General features: G+C 34.9%; 2 protein-coding genes across 2 annotated transcripts; one reads left to right on the top strand and one right to left on the bottom strand.

Annotated features, from left to right (window-relative positions):
* Positions 1 to 2,291: 2,291 nt before the first annotated feature.
* Positions 2,292 to 3,402, bottom strand: LOC132254024 (uncharacterized). Its single transcript, XM_059737719.1, has 2 exons — positions 2,331 to 3,402; positions 2,292 to 2,299 (listed from the first exon to the last, which is right to left on the bottom strand). The coding sequence occupies exons 1-2, from the start codon at positions 3,400 to 3,402 to the stop codon at positions 2,292 to 2,294; spliced, it is 1,080 nt and encodes a 359-aa protein (XP_059593702.1).
* A 3,313-nt stretch (positions 3,403 to 6,715) lies between these two features.
* LOC100255192 (UDP-glycosyltransferase 74G1-like) lies at positions 6,716 to 8,842 on the top strand. The gene is made up of 2 exons (XM_059737718.1): positions 6,716 to 7,360; positions 8,117 to 8,842. Exons 1-2 carry the CDS (start codon positions 6,716 to 6,718, stop codon positions 8,840 to 8,842), a joined length of 1,371 nt encoding a protein of 456 aa, XP_059593701.1.
* Positions 8,843 to 20,643: the final 11,801 nt, after the last annotated feature.

The raw sequence follows: 20,643 nt of genomic DNA, 5'->3' as shown, positions 1-20,643 counted from the left end.
TATGCTCCCACTTCCACTCAGGAATAGCAAGTGGCTGCAAAGACCCTGCTGGTTGCTGATGTTCAGCCTTCACCTGTTGACACACTAAACACTGAGCCACAAATTGTGCAATATCACGCTTCATACCTGACCACCAATAGTTTTGCCTCAAATCCTTGTACATCTTTGTCCCTCCTGGGTGGATTGCAAACTTAGAACAATGAGCTTCCTCTAAAATCTCCCTCCTTAAGTCTTCATCATTTGGGACACAAAGTCTAGTCCCAAATCTCAAGATCTCATCATCTGACAAAACAAAATCAGGCTTACTGCCCCTCTTAACTTCCTCCATAACTTGCACTAATCGGGAATCATTCTTTTGTAGGGTCTTAATTCTCCCAACTAAGTCTGGTTGTACTCTGAAATTTGCTACAAGTGCTCCTAAGCCCATAACTCGAAAGTGGACTTGTAAACTCCTCAACTCTTTAAGTAACTGCCTTTGACAACCTCTAATAGCTGCTAGAGAACCAACTAACTTCCTATTCAAGGCATCAGCTACAACATTCGCCTTCCCAGGATGATACTGAATAATACAATCATAGTCCTTAAGTAGTTCTATCCATCTTCTCTGTCTCATGTTCAACTCCTTTTGGGAAAATAGATACTTCAAACTCTTATGATCTGTGAATATCTCACAAGTTTCACCAAAAAGAAAATGTCTCCAAATTTTAAGTGCAAAAACCACAGCAGCTAACTCCAAATCATGAGTAGGGTAATTCCTTTCATAAGGCTTCAACTGTCTAGAAGCATAAGCTACAACTCTTCCATGCTGCATAAGAACACAACCCAAACCCTGATGAGAGGCATCACTATACACCACAAATCCTCCTGAACCTGAAGGGATAGTCAAAATAGGAGCTGACACTAATCTATTCTTCAACTCTTGGAAGCTACATTCACAATCATCAGACCACTCAAACTTAACTCCCTTCTGTGTCAACTTAGTTAAAGGTAGGGCAATCTTAGAGAACCCTTCTATAAACCGCCTATAGTAACCAGCAAGTCCCAAGAAACTTTGAATCTCAGTCATAGTACTAGGTCTTCTCCAATTAGCTACAACATCTACCTTGCCAGGGTCAACTGAGATGCCATCATTGCTTACCACATGCCCAAGGAAATAAATTCGGTCTAACCAAAACTCACACTTCTTCAGTTTAGCATACAACTGCTTATCTCTGAGGGTCTGTAATACAATACTCAAATGGCCCTCATGCTCCTCTCTACTTCTTGAGTATACCAAGATGTCATCTATAAAAACCACCACAAACTGATCTAAATAGGGTTTGAATACCCTATTCATCAAGTCCATAAAAGCAGCAGGTGCATTAGTCAAACCAAAAGGCATAACAAGAAACTCATAGTGCCCATACCTAGTTCGAAAAGCAGTCTTGGGTACATCTTCCCCTCTAACCCTCAACTGGTGATAACCCGATCGAAGATCTATCTTAGAGAACACACAAGCACCTTGTAGCTGATCAAACAAATCATCAATCCGAGGAAGGGGATACTTATTCCTCACTGTCACCTTATTCAACTCCCTATAGTCAATGCAAAGTCTCATTGAGCCATCCTTCTTTTTCACAAATAGAACAGGAGCTCCCCAAGGTGAAACACTAGGCCTGATAAAACCCTTGTCTAATAACTCCTGAAGCTGAACTTTCAACTCCTTAAGCTCCACAGGTGCCATCCTGTATGGGGCCTTAGACATAGGACCTGTTCCTGGTACCAGATCGATGGTGAACTCCACCTCTCTCTCTGGTGGCAAGCCAGGCAAATCCTCTGGAAAGACATCAGGATACTCTCTTACTATGGGTATGTCTTCCAACTTCAAATCACTTTCATTACTCATCACACTCGCCAAAAATCCTTGGCAACCCTTCTTGAGCAAGCTACTAGCTCGCAAGGCTGAGATCATACGCAGTGGTCTGTCCACATGCTTCCCTTCAAAGCTAAACTTAGGCTGACCAGGAATACTAAACGTCACCCTTTTCTCAAAACAGTCAACAGAGGCATGGTAGGAAGCTAACCAATCCATCCCCAAAATCACATCAAAATCCTGAAGGTCAAGGAGTATTAAATCAACTGGCATTTCCCTATAACCATCATCACAATACAATTTCTAAGCATTCTACTAACCACAACAGAATCTCCCATAGGAGTAGCAACAATCAAATCAAAGTCCATGCTAGCAACAGGCAAACCCAACAAACCAGCAAAAGATACTGAAACAAAAGAGTGTGTTGATCCAGGATCAATCAAGACTCTAGCAAATAAGGTGTGGATTCGGAGAGTACCTGTAACCACATCAGAAGTGGCCTGAGCATCTCGATGAGTCATAGCAAACACCCGTCCTTGGGCTTTGGGTTTCTGTTTATCCTCCTTATTTTCCTCTTTAGGCTTCCCAGTGATGAACTTCCTATTCTCTGGACAATCTCTGATCAAATGTCCTTGCTTCCCACAACCAAAGCAAGCTCCAGTCTCTCTATAGCATGACCTACCCCCATGCTTCTTACCACAAGTAGGACAAGCCCCATCTAAATTCTGCGCTGCCTTCCCTTTATTCTGATTTCTTCCTGATGTAGACCTTCGCTGTGCTTGATTACCATGAGCACCATCACTCCTATTTTGCTTCCTTTGCTGTTCCCTATACTGATGAAGCTCCTCATTATCTTTCTCTGCTATAAGGGCTCTGTCAACAACCTCTGAATAGACACCAAGCTTCAAAATAGATATCTTGTTCTTCAAATAAGGCTTCAATCCATCCTGAAACTTTAATGCCTTTTCCTCCTCTGTAGCAATCAACTGTGGGGAAAAACGTGATAACTCTGTAAATTTGGCCTCATACTGAGCCACAGTCATATCCCCCTGTTCCAAACGAATAAACTCTCCCACCTTCTGCCGCCTAACACTGTCAGGGAAATACTTCTTGTAGAAAGCCTCCCTAAATTGTCTCCATGTTATGGGTCCCTGATCCTCCAAAAGTCTCCTAGTCATACGCCACCAATGATCTGCCTCTTTATCTAACATAAAAGCTGCATAAGAGGCTTTTTGCTCCTCAGAGCAATCTATGACACCAAAGAATTTCTCCATCTTAAGGATCCAAGCCTCTGCCTCTGTGGGATCTGTAGCACCAGAAAAGTAAGGAGGACCCAATTTCTTGAAGTCATCAAAAGAGCTACCCCTAGAAGATGAAGACTGTCCTTGAACATTAGTCCCAACAGCTCGAGCTTGGCGTTCAACTAAACCAGCTAGTGTCCCAAGATACCTATAGATCCCTTCTGCACTCACGGGAGGCAAACCCTCAACTAAAGGTACATCATCATTAGCCTGACTGTTTTGGGAAGATGCAGGTCTCCTTGGTGGCATGGTGTCTTATAAAGCAATAGGTGTAACTAAATTAGTCACTAAGAAGTCAAATAAGCAAATCAGAATTGTAAGGAATAAAAGGAATCAGACTAGATGAAGTTGAAACTTAAACTAATACGTCACTCATCTATTCCCAAAGGTACACTAAACAAGTTCCCATCAAGATCACAACCTAGTGCTCTGATACCACTCTGTCACACCCCAAGACCCACTCCAAGGGCGTGACGGTCATTTCACACCTCAAACCCGAAGGCTTAAAGTATAATCTGACCCAAACAATCATATTGTAACTGGATGTTACCAATTACCAAATACCTGCTCAGAGTAGCGGAAACAAAATCTAAACTCCTCAAAATTCAATTTCCAAATAACTTCGAAATACCAAAAGATCCAAAATAACATAACTAATAGTTAAACAAAATCCAACATAAAATCCTAAGTCAAATCCTAATGATGACCATTCCTCAGCCTAGCCATCACTCCTCACCCGAACTAAGAGTACCTGAAAAATTTTCAACAATTGGGAATGAGCTCACAGCCCAATAAGGAATATTAATGCAATTCATGGATCAAATATTTTTATTTCAAATAGGAGATATCAATTTTTTTTTTCTCATCAAATATCAGAGTTCCAAAAATACCAATATATTCAAAATTCAACCAACCAATTTCATATCAAATTCAAACACTTTCACATAAGATTCAATCAAATTCATTCAAGTTTCATTACTCTGGTTATCAAATATCAAATGCCCAGTTAGGTGGGACTTTTCAAATGGGTGGCTAGCCTCAAATTGTTCCTGGTGGACGGAACCAAACACTACTAGTACTAGTAACCTCTAACCAAACGCCTAGAGGCTGGGGTCCAAATCAATTACATTCCCACCATAAAATGTAAAGGTCAACTATTATATCCCGTTGACAGGGCCGAATAGTCAACTATTATATCCCGTTGACAAGGGCCAAATAAACCAGAGTGATGTTTTTTTGTTCAAGTATTCAAATTTACACAACATAATATCTCCATATTTTGTGTCATAAATAAAACAAAATATTTCAACATAACATTTAGTACAAAACAATTTGATCCATGCATGGTAACAAAATATCATTTTATTTTCCACAATTCAAAATAACATATAAAATAATTTAATTTTATAAATATTACATTAACTTCCCTTACCTCAAAAGAAGTCCTTGAAAGCTTGAGAGAAGAATAATTTTGAAAAAATATAATCTACTCTTCACCTAATATAACATAAGAGAAACAATTATTACTATTTATCTATAATTTAACTAATCTATTCCTTATTTAAATAAAACTAATAAATTCCCAATTTATTTCTAATAACACACTACTAATTTAATTAAATTACAATTTTATTTCATTATAAAACTCTATATATATATATATATATTTTGCTAAATCTATTATTACTATTATCTTAATTATAAACCTAAAATTAAATATTATTATTTTAATTAATCAATTCAAAAGCCACCCAACCATTCCTCTACACACCAAAAAGTTCCTCATCTCGGGTACACACCAAAAAGCAAGTTTTTTTTTTTTTTTTTTGCCTAATGGTTCATTATATATATATATATATATATATATCTATATATATACAAAAGCCTCCATCCATAGCACTGTCACGCCCCACCTGGATTTTTTATTTATTTATTTATTTATTTATTTATTTTTTTGCCATGCTTCCAGTAGCACAGTACGCGTACGCCCCCATTATTATTATTATTATTTTTCCTTCCTTCCTTCCAGTGCTGTGCTCACGCGTTCTTTTTTTTTTTTTTTTTTTTAATAACCCTAAGCTAAAATCGAAATATTCCAAGGAAATTTTTTTTTTTCTAATAAAACTTAAGATCTCCCAAATTCCAATATTAAAATCAAAATATTAAATTTTCACTATTTGATATTAAAACAAATAAAAAAAATAATCTAACCCTAATCTAGATTTGGGGTTTTCCAAAAAAAATATATCTAATGTGCTTGAAATTAATCAATGAATCTAAAATATTAAACTAGGGGTTAGAATCTTTCCTATAGAGATCTGTTCTTCAACCCTGAAATCTGACTCCAACCTTACGTTCTCTGGAATTCTACGAACAGGAACTCTATTCAGAAAAGAAGGGAAAGAATAAAATTTCTAATTTATACCTAGGGTATTTATTCGTAAAATTACACTTTTACCCCTCTTCCACTTTATTAAATTAATTAATTAACTAATTAAATTATTAATAACAATTTCCTAAATTACCCTTAAAAAAAATGCCTGGGCGTTACATGTCCACTTCTCTACACACATCATTGATGACAACAATCACATGTCATACCTACAGCCTACCCATATACTCCAAACTTGGAATATAACATTAAACATTCAATAACCAGTAACCACAAAGACCCTCTGGCAAGTCATTCACCATCTCTATATTTGTTCGACAAAGAAGATAACATACTTTAAACTTTCTTGTCAAACAAGTTGTCACGAGGTAGTGTGTATTGAAAAGGGACAATGTAAATTATATACTTGAAATATAAAATTAATAAAATTAATAGTCTAAATATTTATATATTATATAGAAAAGTTATATGTGTAAAACTTAATACTTATTATTTAATAATTTAAGTTGATTTTAAGATAAATTATACTTAATTTATTGATTTAAAACTAATTACTTAATTCTTACTTTAAGTATTAGGGTTGCTTGATAAAATTAACTTAAAATTTATTCTAAATCATTAAATTGACATATTTATTTTCATAAATTATAATTAATATAAAGAAGATTGAGTAATAATAAAAGTTGTTGAATAGCAAAAGAGATCATGTAATTAGGATAAATAAAGGTAAAAAGGCAAAATGAAGATACAGACTTAAGAATAAGTTAATTATTTTTACTTATTACTTAAAATTGTTTTTGATATTAAATCATATCATTAAGTTATTTTATCAAACATACTTAATTTATTTAATGACTTAAATTAAGTTATTAAGTCACTTTTTAAGTTATTAAGTTAATTTACCAAACAACTACATAAATTAATAATAACTCACAGTGTGGATCCCGTTCTATTGCATGCTTATCTTTAATCTTACATTTTTTAACTCTTCTACATAGAAAATGAGATTCAATTCTTTTATCTGATCTGAGATAGATTAAAGTAGTAAGAAAATTGGAGAATAATCTTCTACGTACGTAATAAAAAAAGCTATGTTTGGAGGAATGATCTTCCATTTATGAGTGAAAACAGGAAGAGAGCAAGAGCTCAAGAGTGGAGATTTGAAGGAATATGGAGAAGGAAAAGAGAACCCACAAAGCTCACTGCATCCTCCCATTTCCAAGCCAAGGCCACATAAACCCTATGCTCCAATTCTCCAAGCGTTTGGTGCACAATGGGGCCAAAGTCACACTGGTTGCTACACACTTCATCTCCAAGTCCTTGCTTGGAGACTCTGGTCCAATCGCCATCGAGACCATCTCCGATGGCTATGATGACGGCGGCTTCGCCCAAGCGGGGAGTGGCGGCACCTACTTGGAGCGGTTCCAGGTGGTTGGCTCAGAAACCATGGGCAGCCTCATTGAGAAGCTCAAAAGCTCAGGGTGTCCAGTTGATTGTGTTGTGTATGATGCATTCTTGCCTTGGGCTCTTGATGTTGCCAAGAAGTTAGGGCTTGTGGGGGCTGTGTTTTTCACTCAGTCTTGTACGGTCAACAACATATACTACCATGTCCACCAGGGTATGCTCAAGCTTCCTCTTTCAGAGCCTGAAGTTGTGGTTCCTGGATTGTTCCCTCTTCAAGCCTGCGACCTGCCATCTCTTGTTTATCTTTATGGCTCCTACCCGGATTTCTTCAACATGCTTGTGAATCAGTTCTCCAATATTGAGAAGGTAGACTGGGTGTTCTGCAACACCTTCTACAAGTTAGAGGAAAAGGTAAGGTACTTCATCTAAGTTGGCTACATGTACATTCTTGGGTACTTATTATCTAACAGTTTAAGCTTTTCCTATTAAAAAGGAGGACGTTGTTAGAAGGAAAAGTCCCTGCTGGAGCTTAAGCTTTTAGGTTGAGAAATTTATTGACTCATTACTTCATAGTTTCGCTTTTGGGTCAAATAAAAGGTTTATCAGGGTAAGGAAAAGTCCTGTTTGAGATGATCGACCCAATAGCTAATGGCTTAATCTTTTGGGTGATATGACAATGTTAAAACTTTGAGAATGGAAAAGACATATGACTATGTTGAAACTCGTTTTCTAAGGAAAAGTCCTACTTGAGCCGGCGCTTTTAGTTTGAGACATTTATTGGTACTTAATAGTTTCTCTTTTGGGTCAAATAAAATGTTTATGGGGGTAACAAGCGCCCTTTTACAAGGAAAAGCCTTACTTGAGTTGACCAGATAGCTAGTGACTTAGAATTTATTTGATAATAATTTTAATAAACATTTCTAATTTTTTAACACTTCAAAGTAATTCTTTTGATAAAAAAAAAATTATTTGATAATAATTTTAATAAACGTTTCTAATTTTTTAACACTTCAAAGTAATTCTTTTGATAAAAAAATTTTAAGTGCTAAAAATGTTAACTAGAAGCTCTTTGTAGTATCATTATCAAATGGATTCTTAATCTTTTGGATAAAATTAAGTTTTTGATCAAACTCTTTTGCTAATCTAAGTTTGTCATTGAATTCTCAGGTGGTGGAATATTGGATGGCGAAGATCTGTCCTCTCAGGACGATCGGCCCAACCCTTCCCTCTGCTTACTTAAATAAACGGCTTGGAGATGACAAAGACTATGGCCTTAATATGCTCAAGCCAGTCACTGGTGCCTGCATGGAATGGCTGGACGGCAAGCCTAATGGATCCGTTGTTTACGCCTCATATGGGAGCTTCGCGGTGCTAGAACCCGAGCAAATGGAGGAAGTAGCTTGGGGTTTGAGGAGGAGCAATGCCTACTTCTTGATGGTGGTCAGGGAATCTGAGCAGGCCAAACTGCCTCAAAACTTCAAGGAGGAGACAGAGGAAAAGGGCCTGGTGGTGTCATGGTGTCAACAATTGGAGGTTTTGGCACACAGGGCGATAGGATGCTTCCTCACCCATGGCGGTTGGAACTCCACTCTGGAGGCACTCAGCCTGGGAGTTCCAATGGTGGTTGCCCCTCTATTTACTGATCAACCGACCAACGCCAAGTTTGTTGAAGATGTTTGGGGGATAGGATTAAGAGCTCGAGCGGACGACAAGGGGATTGTGAGAAGAGAAGTCCTGGAGCATTGCATAGGGAAAGTGATGGGAAGTGATGGATTAAAAGAGATTAAAAACAATGCCCTGAAATGGAAGAATTTGGCCAGGGAAGCAGTTGATGAAGGTGGAAGTTCAGATAAATGCATTGACGAGTTTGTGGCTAAACTAGTTGCATGGTAACTTCCACTCTGAATTTTCCTAGTGATATTCTACCACAATAAAGATTCTTGGAAACAATTTCTGTCAAGTTTGCATCCCGACCCATGTACATTAATTTTCTCTTACTTTCTGGGAAAATTATGGATATAAATGTTCAGTTATCATCAGTAGCCAAAAATTTGGACAAGAGAAGCCATATTATTAATTTTCTCTTATTTCAATTTTACTGAGATTACCAAAAACATTAATTTTTATTCATTAAGTTAAATTCATGGTGGTAGATTACATCCTCTCAAAGCATTGAGAAGAATATTAAGAAGCATTATAATACTATATCACGGGCATGAAGATTAACAAAGGTTTTGAAAGTGTAAGTTTAGGGAGAATAGCGAGTGTTTAGATAAATCTAAATGTTTATTGAATCAGATGGTTGTACATTGGTAAGGTTTTTAAGAGATTTTATGAATGGTTTTTCATGTAAATTATTTGTCTATTTATGTAATCGGAAATTCTTAAATTAATTTATTGTTAGCATCCTAATAAAAGAACTTATAAAAATTTAAAGTTTAAATTTTTAGACTAATAATTGAATTGAATACTACTAATTTAGATTTTAGCTTTTAGCTTTTGAAAAACTCTTCCCAACCAACTTTACTCATACTTTCCTAAAGCAAGTTGTTTGAAATTAACTCTTCCGAACCAATCTTACTCATACTTTCCTAAAGCAAGTTGTTTGAAATGAATCGGTGGGTTACTTTAGGAGACAAAAGATTAGTAGTTGAGAGAGAGAGAGAGAGAGAGAGAGAGAGAGAGAGAGAGAGAGAGAGAGAGAGAGAGAGAGAGAGAGAGAGAGAGAGAGAGAGAGGTTTCTGAATTTACATAAAATATAAAACCATTAAGAGGAGGAGCCAAAGTGAAAAGGACATATATCGACACATTCAAGTTGATTCTATCCAAAAACAAATAAATAAAATAAATGATTTGGATGGTGGAGCCAATTATGTTGTTGGGGTAGTAGTACTTGAGTATTTGGTGTCATCTCTCATTCTTTTTCAATGAGAAATGGACATGCACAACAATACGAGAACTGCAACATTTATCTTCTATATTTTATTTACCAATTAAGATTGAATTAATAATAGCATTATTTTTATGTAATGATTAAGATTGAATCATTATTATTATCATTGAGATTAAGACTTATTTGGAATAAGTTGGTGTGGAGTATAAAAAAAGTATGTTGCGAACATGTGTCATGATCTTAAATTTTTATGAAAAAAATTCTAATATTTTTTCTTATTTTACTATAAGAAACTAAACTAAGATCAAAATTATTGCATTCTTTTAATGAAATGCTCATTAACCAAGAAATTATTGTATCGATATACCTGAAATAAATAAAAATAAAGTATACATATCTAACAATGAACTTGAATTACTTAAAAACCTTTTTTCTTTCATGAAACATAAATGAGTAGTTTTAATTTTTGCATAATTTAATATATATTGTTGACCTATTTTTATTTTTTATTTATTTTTGTAAACAATAGACGGTTTGGCATATTAATAATTTGTGATCAAGTGATCAATCTTCCAATTAAATTCAATCAAACACAAGATTATTAATAACGACCTTGAAACTAGAAAAATGAAAAAAAAAATGCATTTTTCGAACAAGCCTTTATTGTTAGACTGAAGTTTGAAACAAAGATTTGATTTAATACTTAATTTTGAGTGTGACAACTAAGAAGATTTGCTTAGAGCAATGAAAGAAAAGATATATGGAACAAAAGAGGAAATCAATACAAGATTCTTATAAAAAAATTAAGGAGATCAAAGGGTACTTCAAGAAGGTTTACCAAGATCATTTTTAGGTTATTTTAATGTAAAATTATGAGTACACCAAATTAGAATTGCATATTATTTATTTAAAACACCAAAACTCATCTAATTGAACTCAAACTTGTCCTTAATCTTTTCAAAATTGGATAAAATGTTTTCTTAATTGAAAACCACCTTTGATTTATATAATGAATGTTTAAAAGGTTTTCAAAATCATAAGGAGTTTATTTAGTTAGTTTTTCCTAATGTTTTTGAGCAAAAATAAAGTTTTTTCTTTATTGACAATCTAACCCAACTATTAACCATACAACTCTAAAAAATTATTAAGGTTGGTCCAAGTTGTAGAATTTCCCCCTACAAAAGATAAAAGTGTCATTAGTATATTATGTAAGGGAACACCTTCTTGGAATTGAAGTAGGCTTAAGACTTCGTATGTTGTAAAGGGTAGTCAATCCTTGAGCACTTCTTCAGCAAGGCAGAATAAGAGAGGGTTCCAAACCTTGCCTTACACCTCAATTACAAGAAAAAAAAACCCTGTGGGAAGCCATTGACTAAGATGGGAGACAGTTTTTCACAAAATCTTAAAAATTGGGTCAACAAATCACCCTATAAGTTTATTAGTCAAGGGATTTTGAACTCTAATATTCTTGGCAATAGCTACCAGTTGAGGCAAAGCCTAAACTAGTTGGTCGACAGGTTAATGGGAGAATGTTCTAAACATTTGTCGAAAAATCCTTTAACCCTTTGCAAGTATTTTGATTGCACTTTGTTCTTAAACTTATTATACTTTAATTAATTTGATCCTAGTTTCATTTGTATCCTTGAGTCAAAATGTTGCAATTAGGCGCCTTATCTTTTTCAAAAAAAGAAATCAAATTCTTTTAACCTTATGAGGGTGATCTTAACTATGAGATATCACTTAATGGAAAAATCTATGTGTGAGGCATCACTTAGGGATTATCAAATGTGTGCAATCACTTGAAGGGTTATCTTAAGGGCAAGGTATCAGTGAAGGATCATTTAAGAGTGAGACATTTCTTGAGTTTGGTTAAAGGTCCCTTAGGATTAAAAGTCTAAGCGTAATAGTGACCATGATTCTCTGTTGTCCAAAATACTAAGCCTAGATTACATAGCAACCATGGCCAAGAAAAACTAGAGAAAGAGTCACTGTGACTTTTGTAGTATTCCTGGTATCATTATAAAGGATTGACCTATGAAAGTTGTCAAACTAGATCTAAATGATTGTTTTTTTACTTGATTTCTTGAACTAAGAATGTGTAAAATTAATTTGAATAAAATTGAATCTATTAAAATATATCTAATTAAATTGTAAAAAACAAAAATATTGATTTCTAATTCAAATGATTCAAGACTAAGGGTTCCACAATCCAACTTTGGGTATAGGGCCTCAGGCAAAACAAGGGTATCAATTTTAGTTAGCCTTAGGGTATTCAGAATGTGGAGTCAAACAAGATCAACTTGAGTTCCATAACTCAGGGTTGCATCTGTATCATAACTTTTAATATTTTATTCTATTATTGAAATACCAAATAGATAAATGGATATGAAAATTGAGTTTAGGTATAGGATTTAGGCCTTTACCACTTTATATAGATTTGTCTTAGGGTAGATAATAATAGCAAAACCTCAAATAATTAAGGATCAAGAATTACCAAAACACCCTAGTATCAAAAAATGAGTTATTGTATCATTCTCTAAATCAAACAAACATTAAAGGATATTTTTATTTTCATCTATAATGTTTCAACCCTTAATTCATTTAATTTTTAGTTCGATTTTACCCATTACTTTTCTTTGGCTCTAACCCTAGGTTTGCATGTTTCATGCCCCAAGATAGCTTTTTAGTTTCTCATGGTGGTGATTTCATTCACATAAACAATAAAAGAAGAATAAAAAAATCATTCTTGAATAAAAGAAATTAGAAACAATTGATTAAAATAGAGAAAACAAATCAACAACTTTCAATACCGTCTTCTCTTTCCAAGAAAATCCAAGATCATCCCCCCAAATTTATATGATAGTGAAGAATCAACTAGAGAGGAATATGAAGATGGAGTGACTTGTTAGGATATTGAGTCATGTACTTTGTTAGTTGGTAATTTTGTTTCTATTCATATTGGCATAGGAAATTTTTTAGATAGTGACTTACTCTCAACTGAAGATTTCAGGTTGTTGATCGCTCAATCAGAAAGTTATAGGTAGGTCTAAAAAGGTTTGTTTAGTAGCAAGTAAGGTACTCGAGGCTTAGAGTGGATTCATTATTTTTTTTAAACTAAAATGCATTCATTCTTGTTTTGGAAAAACAAAGGACACTCAAACAGTGGCAATACTCAAGTGCTTATCTAAGCACTCAAGTGCTTAAGGCGCTCGAGCAGTGGTTAAATGAGCTTGAGTAGCCCCCATGAATCTACTAGAATTTGGTAGATTTCTTTTATGGACTTTCACAATTATTCTTTTAGGAAAAATTCTAGCTATCAATTCCTTAGGTCTAAGAACCTATATAAACCCTTTCTTAGGGTTGGACATTTTGAGATAATCAACTCAACTTGCCTTAACCTTCCCAAACTTTCAACAAGGATTTATCACTTTGAATTTTGGGTTGCTGAAAGGACCTACACCCTCTCAGAGGCTGAGGTAAATCCACTGAAGCATTAGAGGTGTTGCGTCACAGATATGGGTTAAGGTATAAGTGTTGAAGAGTAAATCTTTAGGGTAAAGCTACCAAACAAATCTATTTACCTTGTTCTTATATAGTGGATTAGTGAATTAGAGGTCTTAGACCTTATAGTTTTTTATTTCCACAATTAGTGTGTGGGTTTTCCACATAAAAATCCTTTGTCCATTATGTGATTGTATTTGTATTGATATTTCATATTATCTCACAACATTAGGTTAATTTAAAATAGGATAAATTCATCTCATAAAACTTATTTAGGTTAAGTTTATTAATCATTATATTAAAATCTTTAAAAGATCACCCATTTAACCGCCTTTGGGTGTTACCCTATTCAACATAAGTTTTTTCATGACCAACATGAGCTTCATGACAATTGAAAAAAAAAAAGGATGAGGTAAATTTTAAGTTAAACTATTATACAATAAGGCTAATTAATTCATTCAACACCTAAAAGGAAGGGAGTGGAGGTGGGGTGAATTGGGTTATTAAAAACATTTCAAAATTGAAAAATTAAAACATTAAACAAGCAACAATTAAAGCAAATAAATAAAGAATTAAAGGAAGAAAGATGCAAACAGATTTATTGTGGTTCAACAATCCTGCATACATTCACTCTCCTTAATCTCCTTTCTAAGTGAGGGCTCTACTAACTAAGGCTTCAAAACCAAACCTTTAATCATGTTCACTTAGATTCATAGCTCTATTGGGCACTACACTTCCTTGAAGTTCTTCACCAACTTAAAGTCTATCTCACTCAAGAATAAATTGGTAGAAGGATTTTTAATGCTTATGACACGAAATATGAGATGAAAAATAATAAGTTATGTATTTTAGATTGACTATACACATAATTTATATAGGATATTACAAGAGAAGAAATAGGAAACAATAGACATAATAGGAAACTAACTTATTCCTAAATCAGAAAACTATCTAAATGAATCCCTCAATTTAAGGGATTTTAAAATAATTCTTCTATTCTATTTACAGCTCAATTACAACCTATGTACAGCTCGACACTCCTCCTTAAGCTAAGAAATAAATGTCTTCCATTCCCAGCTTGAATACAAGATTGTGAAACATTGAACTGTTCAACCACTTTGTTAGGATATCAACTAATTGATGTTCTGATGGAACATAGTATATACACACTACTCATTCCTCCAATTTTTCTTTGATGAAATGTCTATCAATCTCAATATGTTTTGTCCTATCATGTTGTATAGAGTTATGAGCAATATTGATAGTTGACTTGTTGTCACAATAGAGCTTCATAAGACCATCCCACTTGATTCTCAAATCATCTAGAATAATCTTTAGCCAAAGTAGTTCACACAACCCTTGAGCAATGGCCCTAAACTCTGATTCTACAGACGACCTTGCTACCACATTCTGTTTTTTACTTCTCCATGTTACCAGATTACCTCCAAGAAAAGTACAATACCCTATAGTTGATCTTCGATCTACTAGGGAATCTGCATAGTTAGCCTCGGTGTTTGCTTCTAGAGCAAGAGTATTGTTATTCTTGAACAAAATTCCTTTCCCGGGGTTGCCTTTCAAGTAATGCAGCACCCTGTAAGCAGCTTGAAGATGAGGTTCTCTTGGATCATGCATGAATTAATTAATCACGCTCACCAAGTAGGCGATGTCTGGTCGAGTGTGAGCAAGGTATATGAGCCTACCAACTAGCCTTTGGTACATTCTTTTATCCACCATTAGTTCTTCTTTAGTTTCTCCCAACTTGTGGTTTGGATCCATTGCGGTAGAGATTGGTTTACACCTAATCTTCTCTGCTTTTGCCAATAAATCAGTCATGTACTTTTGTTAAGAGATGAAGATCCCTTGTGTGGAATACGTCACCTCAATCCCGATGAAGTACTTCAGTTTCCCTAATTCCTTTATCTCAAACTCTGTTACAAATCTCTACTTCACTTCATGCTTTTCTCTCTCATCATTTCCAATCACTATGGTGTCGTCAATATAGACTAGAAGAGCAGTTACTCCCTCTGCAGCCGAGTGCTTAATGAAGAGAGTGCGGTCATCTTTGCTTTGTTTGTACCTAGACTCTTTCATGACTTTTGAAAATCTCCCAAACCAAACTCTAGGATATTGTTTTAGCTCATAAAGGGTCTTTTTCAACTTGCACACCTTATTACTTATGTTTCCCTCAAATCCCGATGGAATGTTCATGTAAATCTCTTCATCTAAATCACCATGAAAAAGTGCATTCTTAACATCATACTGTATGAGTTGCCAATTGTAGTGGGCAGCCAGTGACAACAGAATTCTTACAGTATTCATTTTTACAAATGGAGCAAAAGTCTCCTGATAATCAACTCCATAAGTTTGAGTGTACCTTTTGGCTACCAATCTTGCTTTATGTCTCTCAAGATATCCATCAACCTTATATTTCAGCGTGAAAATCCACTTGCAATCAACAATGTTTTTCCCTTTTGGTTTTTCAACAATCTCTCATGTTTTATTATTTTCTAATGCACTCATATCCTCTCTCATAGCATCCTTCCATTCTTTTTTTTGTCAATGCCTCATAAACAATATTAGGGATGATAGTGGTGTTTAGACTCACAATGAAATTCTTGTGGGCTAGTGATAGGTGCTTAAGAGACACATAGTGTGGTAGTGAATAAAGTAGTTGGTTAGTGCATTCTCTGGTGCATTTTCTGACAACAGTGGGAAGGTCTTGGTCTAGGTTGTCTGTTGAGTCAGTGAAAGTTTCACCAGGTTGTGTATGTAAAGGTGGGTTTGATCTTATCATGATTTTATTTCCAAGGTCTAAGTTGGATTCTTGGACCTGTTTTTGTTCTGGAATGACCTTTTCTCTTGAATGCACCTTAGGAAACTGTGGAAAATTGTGAGTGACACTGGTTGGAACAGAGGATGACACGGGTTTAGTGGGAAAATTGGGTGACTCAGGTGTGATTGGCTCAGATGACTCAGGTTTTTCATCACCATGGGTTGAGACATAAGGAAGGTCAAGAGATTCAAAGGACTTACAAGGACTATCTTCCATCATTGAAATCTCCCCCTGAAGAGAGGACTTGGGGAAAAAAGGTTTATTTTCTGTGAAGGTGACATTTGCAGATATGTACAATTTTCTAGCTGAGGAATTGTAACACTTGTATCCTTTTTGAGTGGATGAGTAACCAATGAAGACACATTTTATGGCTCGAGGGTTTAGCTTGTCTCTATGTTGGCTATGAACATGAACAAATGCAGTGCGCCTAAATACCCTAGGAGTGAGCCCATTTGAGGTTTTGAAGTGTGGATAGAAACTCTTAAGTATCTCTACGGGGCTTTTGTTGTCTAACACTCGTGAAGGAATTCTATTTATCATGTATGTGGCAGTAAGAACAGCTTCCCCCCAATAGGACTTAGGAACATTCCCTTGAAAGAGTAAGGCTTGGGTTGTTTTGATTAAATGCCCATTTTTCCTCTCGGCTACCCCATTTTGTTGGAGTGTGTTAACACATGATGAGTCATGGAGAATGCCCTGTGATTGAAAATAGGGTGACAAAATCTGGTTGAAGTAATTTCTAGGATTGTTTGTCCTAAAGCTTTTTATTTTAACCCCAAATTGGTTTTGAACCATTGAGTGGAAATTAGGTATAACAATGCTAACATCATATTTTTGTTTAAGAAGAAAGATCCATGTAACCCGAGTACAGTCATCAATTAAGAATACAAACCAACGAGCCCTAAAAACATTAGGTATAGTCAAATGACCCCATATGTCACTATGAATCAAATGAAAATGATGAGAACTTCTTTTATTGCTAATAGGAAAAGATACATGAGTGTGTTTTGCCAATTCACAAGTTTCGCAATGAAACTTAGAAATATTTAATCCTTGGAACAAATGAGGAAACATGACCTTTAAAACCCTAAAAAATGGATGACCTAGACATCAGTGATACAACCAAATGGTATCTTTATTTGAGGAACTAATAAAAGACAACGACAAATTATTACTAGTTTTCTGAGATGATTCAAGGTGGTAAAGACCACTCATTTCCTTAGCATGTCCAATCCTCCTCCTCGAGCCTTATTCTTGAAAAACACAATAAGAAGGGAAAAAAAATAGCATAACATTTAAGATCATGGGTAACATTTTGAATGAAAACAAGGTTGGCCGACAATTTTGGTACATGGAGGACATTTTTAAGAATAAGGGTAGGTGTGATGTATGTCTCCGAAACCTGCAACGGTAGCTAAAGAGCCATTGGCCACTGCAATTTTCTTGTTACTTGGGCTTAGGGTATAGGTATGGAAAAGTTGAGATTTGGAGGGCATATGGCCTGTGGCACTAGAGTCTATTATCCAAGAGTCATCATAAACCCTGTGTGAGGCATTTATGCAAAAAGAGAATGAAGGTGTACCTGAAAGAGCCAAAGAACAAGTTCCAGTAGGTTTGTCAAGGGATCCCAACAAGTTTCTCAACTTCTCCATTTCTTCACCATTGAACTTACGTGTTGCTGAATTTTCCTCAGTTTTGGGCTACTCTGTCATGTGTGATTGAGGCCTTTGCTGTCCTTCACGGTTTCCCCATTCACGACTTGGTGGCTTACCGTTTAGCTTCCAACACTTCTCTTTTGTGTGCCTTGGTTTCTTGCAATGTGTGCACCATAGATTTTCCTTGTTCTCCTTCCATTAATTGTCTCTACCTAAGTGTTTAGGCAAATCATTCTTTCCTTGCTTTGAATATTCTTTTTTTGCAACTAGGGTTGATCCATCCAAGGTTTGTGGTTCAAGCATAACACTCATTCGGCATTCCTTACCTCAAATCAGTGCCACCACCTCATTAAAGCATGAAACCTCCTGCTTGCTAAGAATCTAGATTCTCACTTGATCAAATTATAGGTTAAGCCCAACAAGAAAATCATAAACTCTATCTTGTTCAATGAAATCCTTTAGAACAGTGGCATTCTCAGGACATTTGGTTTTTATCATCCTATAATGATCAAGTTCTTGCCACAAAGCTTTTAATTGATTGGCATATTCAATAACTGTTTTACTTTCCTATTTTGTAGCAATTGTCTTCACCTTAACCTCATATACTTGAGCCGCATCTCTAGCTTTTGAATACGTTTATTGGATTGCATCCCAAATATCCTTAGTCGTAGCTAAGAACATACATGTGTCTCTAATCTTAGGAGTCATAGAATTCCACAACCATGCCATAATCATAGAATCTTCTTCATCCCATGCTTCAAAACGGGGATCTCCTGATTTCGGCCCTGTACCCATAAGATGGTTGATCTTTTCTTTCAGCATAGTGCGAACAAGTTGAGACCATTTAAGGTAATTTTTTCCATCCAGCTTATATGCATCCTGAATGTTTTGCAATTCCCCGGGTTGTTAAGATCAAACAATCTCCTCTAATTGTGCTGTAGTAGTCGTCTCTGCAACCTCCGAACATCTTCTATGAAAAACCTGATCTCTTGTGAATTAAAGCAGATCGTGAAACAAAAAACTAGCAACAATGAAGGTTGGTAAAAGAACACGTGAAATACTCTGTTTTGCCTTTAAAAAAAAATAGCAAAACAAAGTAGAGAAAGGAAACGTGAATAAAAAAAAATCCGGCTATGAAGGCTAGAAAAATGGCGATGAAGACTAGAATGATGCTCAGGTTTTAAAAACCGACTACTCCGATACCATGACACAAAATATGGGATTAAAAATAATAAGTTTTGTATTTTAGATTGACTATACACACTGTTTATATAGGAGATTACAAGAGAAGAAATAGGAAACAAGAGACATAATAAGAAACTAACTTATTCCTAAATCAGAAAACTATCTAACTTAATTCTTCAATTTAAGGGATTTTAAAATAATTCTTCCATTCTATTTACAGCTCAATTACAACCTATTTATAGCTCGACAACTTACAATCCTAATACAAAGATGGCTCACAATACAAAGCTAAACTATGATGGAATTCAATTGTACACTAAAGGATTTGCAAGTTTGGATTCAATGCACTTCAATTAAGAACTTTTGAAAGAGATAAAATGAGTAGCAAGCAATTAAATATAGGTGGACTTTTCTCATTAAATGCAATGATGCTTTTCAATTTATAGAAAATAATATTAGACACCTAAAACAACAAAATTTGCTCTTGACCAGCTAAGTTCTAGTTTGACCAGTTGATTAGTCGTTGACACATTTAATACACAATAGGTGACTGTTGGTTCTTTAAAAGTTTGACCAACCCTTAACCAAACCTCAATCGGGAAAACCAAAGGCTCCATTGGTATCACCAAACTTCTGGAAAAGAAAAAAGGTTTTTGAGCAGAGTTAAGCGATTGGGCAAAAACCAGCCCAAAAAGCTTCCAAACTCACTCCTAATTTTCCAATAGCTTGAGCAATTCATTTTAAAACATTTATAGGTTTCTAAAAGAATTTAGCCTAATGTTTTGAAATAAGAAACAAATTCCTCTATTTTGAAGATAAAAACCTTTTGAAGCTTAGGTAGGAATGATGTAAAGACTTTTTGAAGTTCATGAATAAAGAGTTTAATCCTAAGTGCACCAATGGAAAGCATTTTATAATATTTTTCTATATACTTGAGTCTTCAAGGGATCCAAAACTTCATGTTTTGGAGTATTTCCTTAGTGCTTGAGCTTTCTTTGGAAATTTTCTTTTAAACTTGAAAACTTCACTTGATTTCAACCATTGGTAAGCTTAACCTTATTTTATAATCATCAGAATTCAATTAGGGGAACCCTTGAGCTAACAACTATGTTGAATAATAGGAGGCTTTAAAAGAATTGTATAATGGTTTAGAGGAACTTAATGATTTAAAATATTTCTTCTTCTTTTTTCAAAATAAACTTGATGATTTAAAAGATAGTTTTGAACATATAGAAAAAACAAATATTTCTCTTGAGAAGAATGAATGGTTGATCATTTACCTCTTCAAATTTTCAAATGGTTAAAAAAACTTTCAAAATGGTCTTAGCAAGCCAAAAATATATCGTTGATGAGTCTCATCAAAACCAAAAGTACTAGAAAACTATTTGGAAAAGAGGCTTCATCAAGTAGTAGTTCATAAACCATTTGCAATTTTCTGAGAGAATATCATATTAGCAATACTGTTTGCTTTCTTAGAAAATCTACTTCTTTTATCTCTATTTGATTCCAAAAGAAAGAAAGGTTAACCCTTATAGATCCAAGAAGGTATAGATGCCTAAGAAGATTGTTTTAAAGGGAACCATCGAAGGGGAAATGGGGATATATTACCATTTGAGACAAAGGAAAA

The sequence above is a fragment of the Vitis vinifera genome, chromosome 7 (genome assembly GCF_030704535.1).
Source record: "Vitis vinifera cultivar Pinot Noir 40024 chromosome 7, ASM3070453v1".
Lineage (NCBI taxonomy): Eukaryota > Viridiplantae > Streptophyta > Magnoliopsida > Vitales > Vitaceae > Vitis > Vitis vinifera.
The sequence above is the reverse complement of the archived record's forward strand: the minus strand, read 5'-3'. Positions and strand labels throughout refer to the sequence as shown.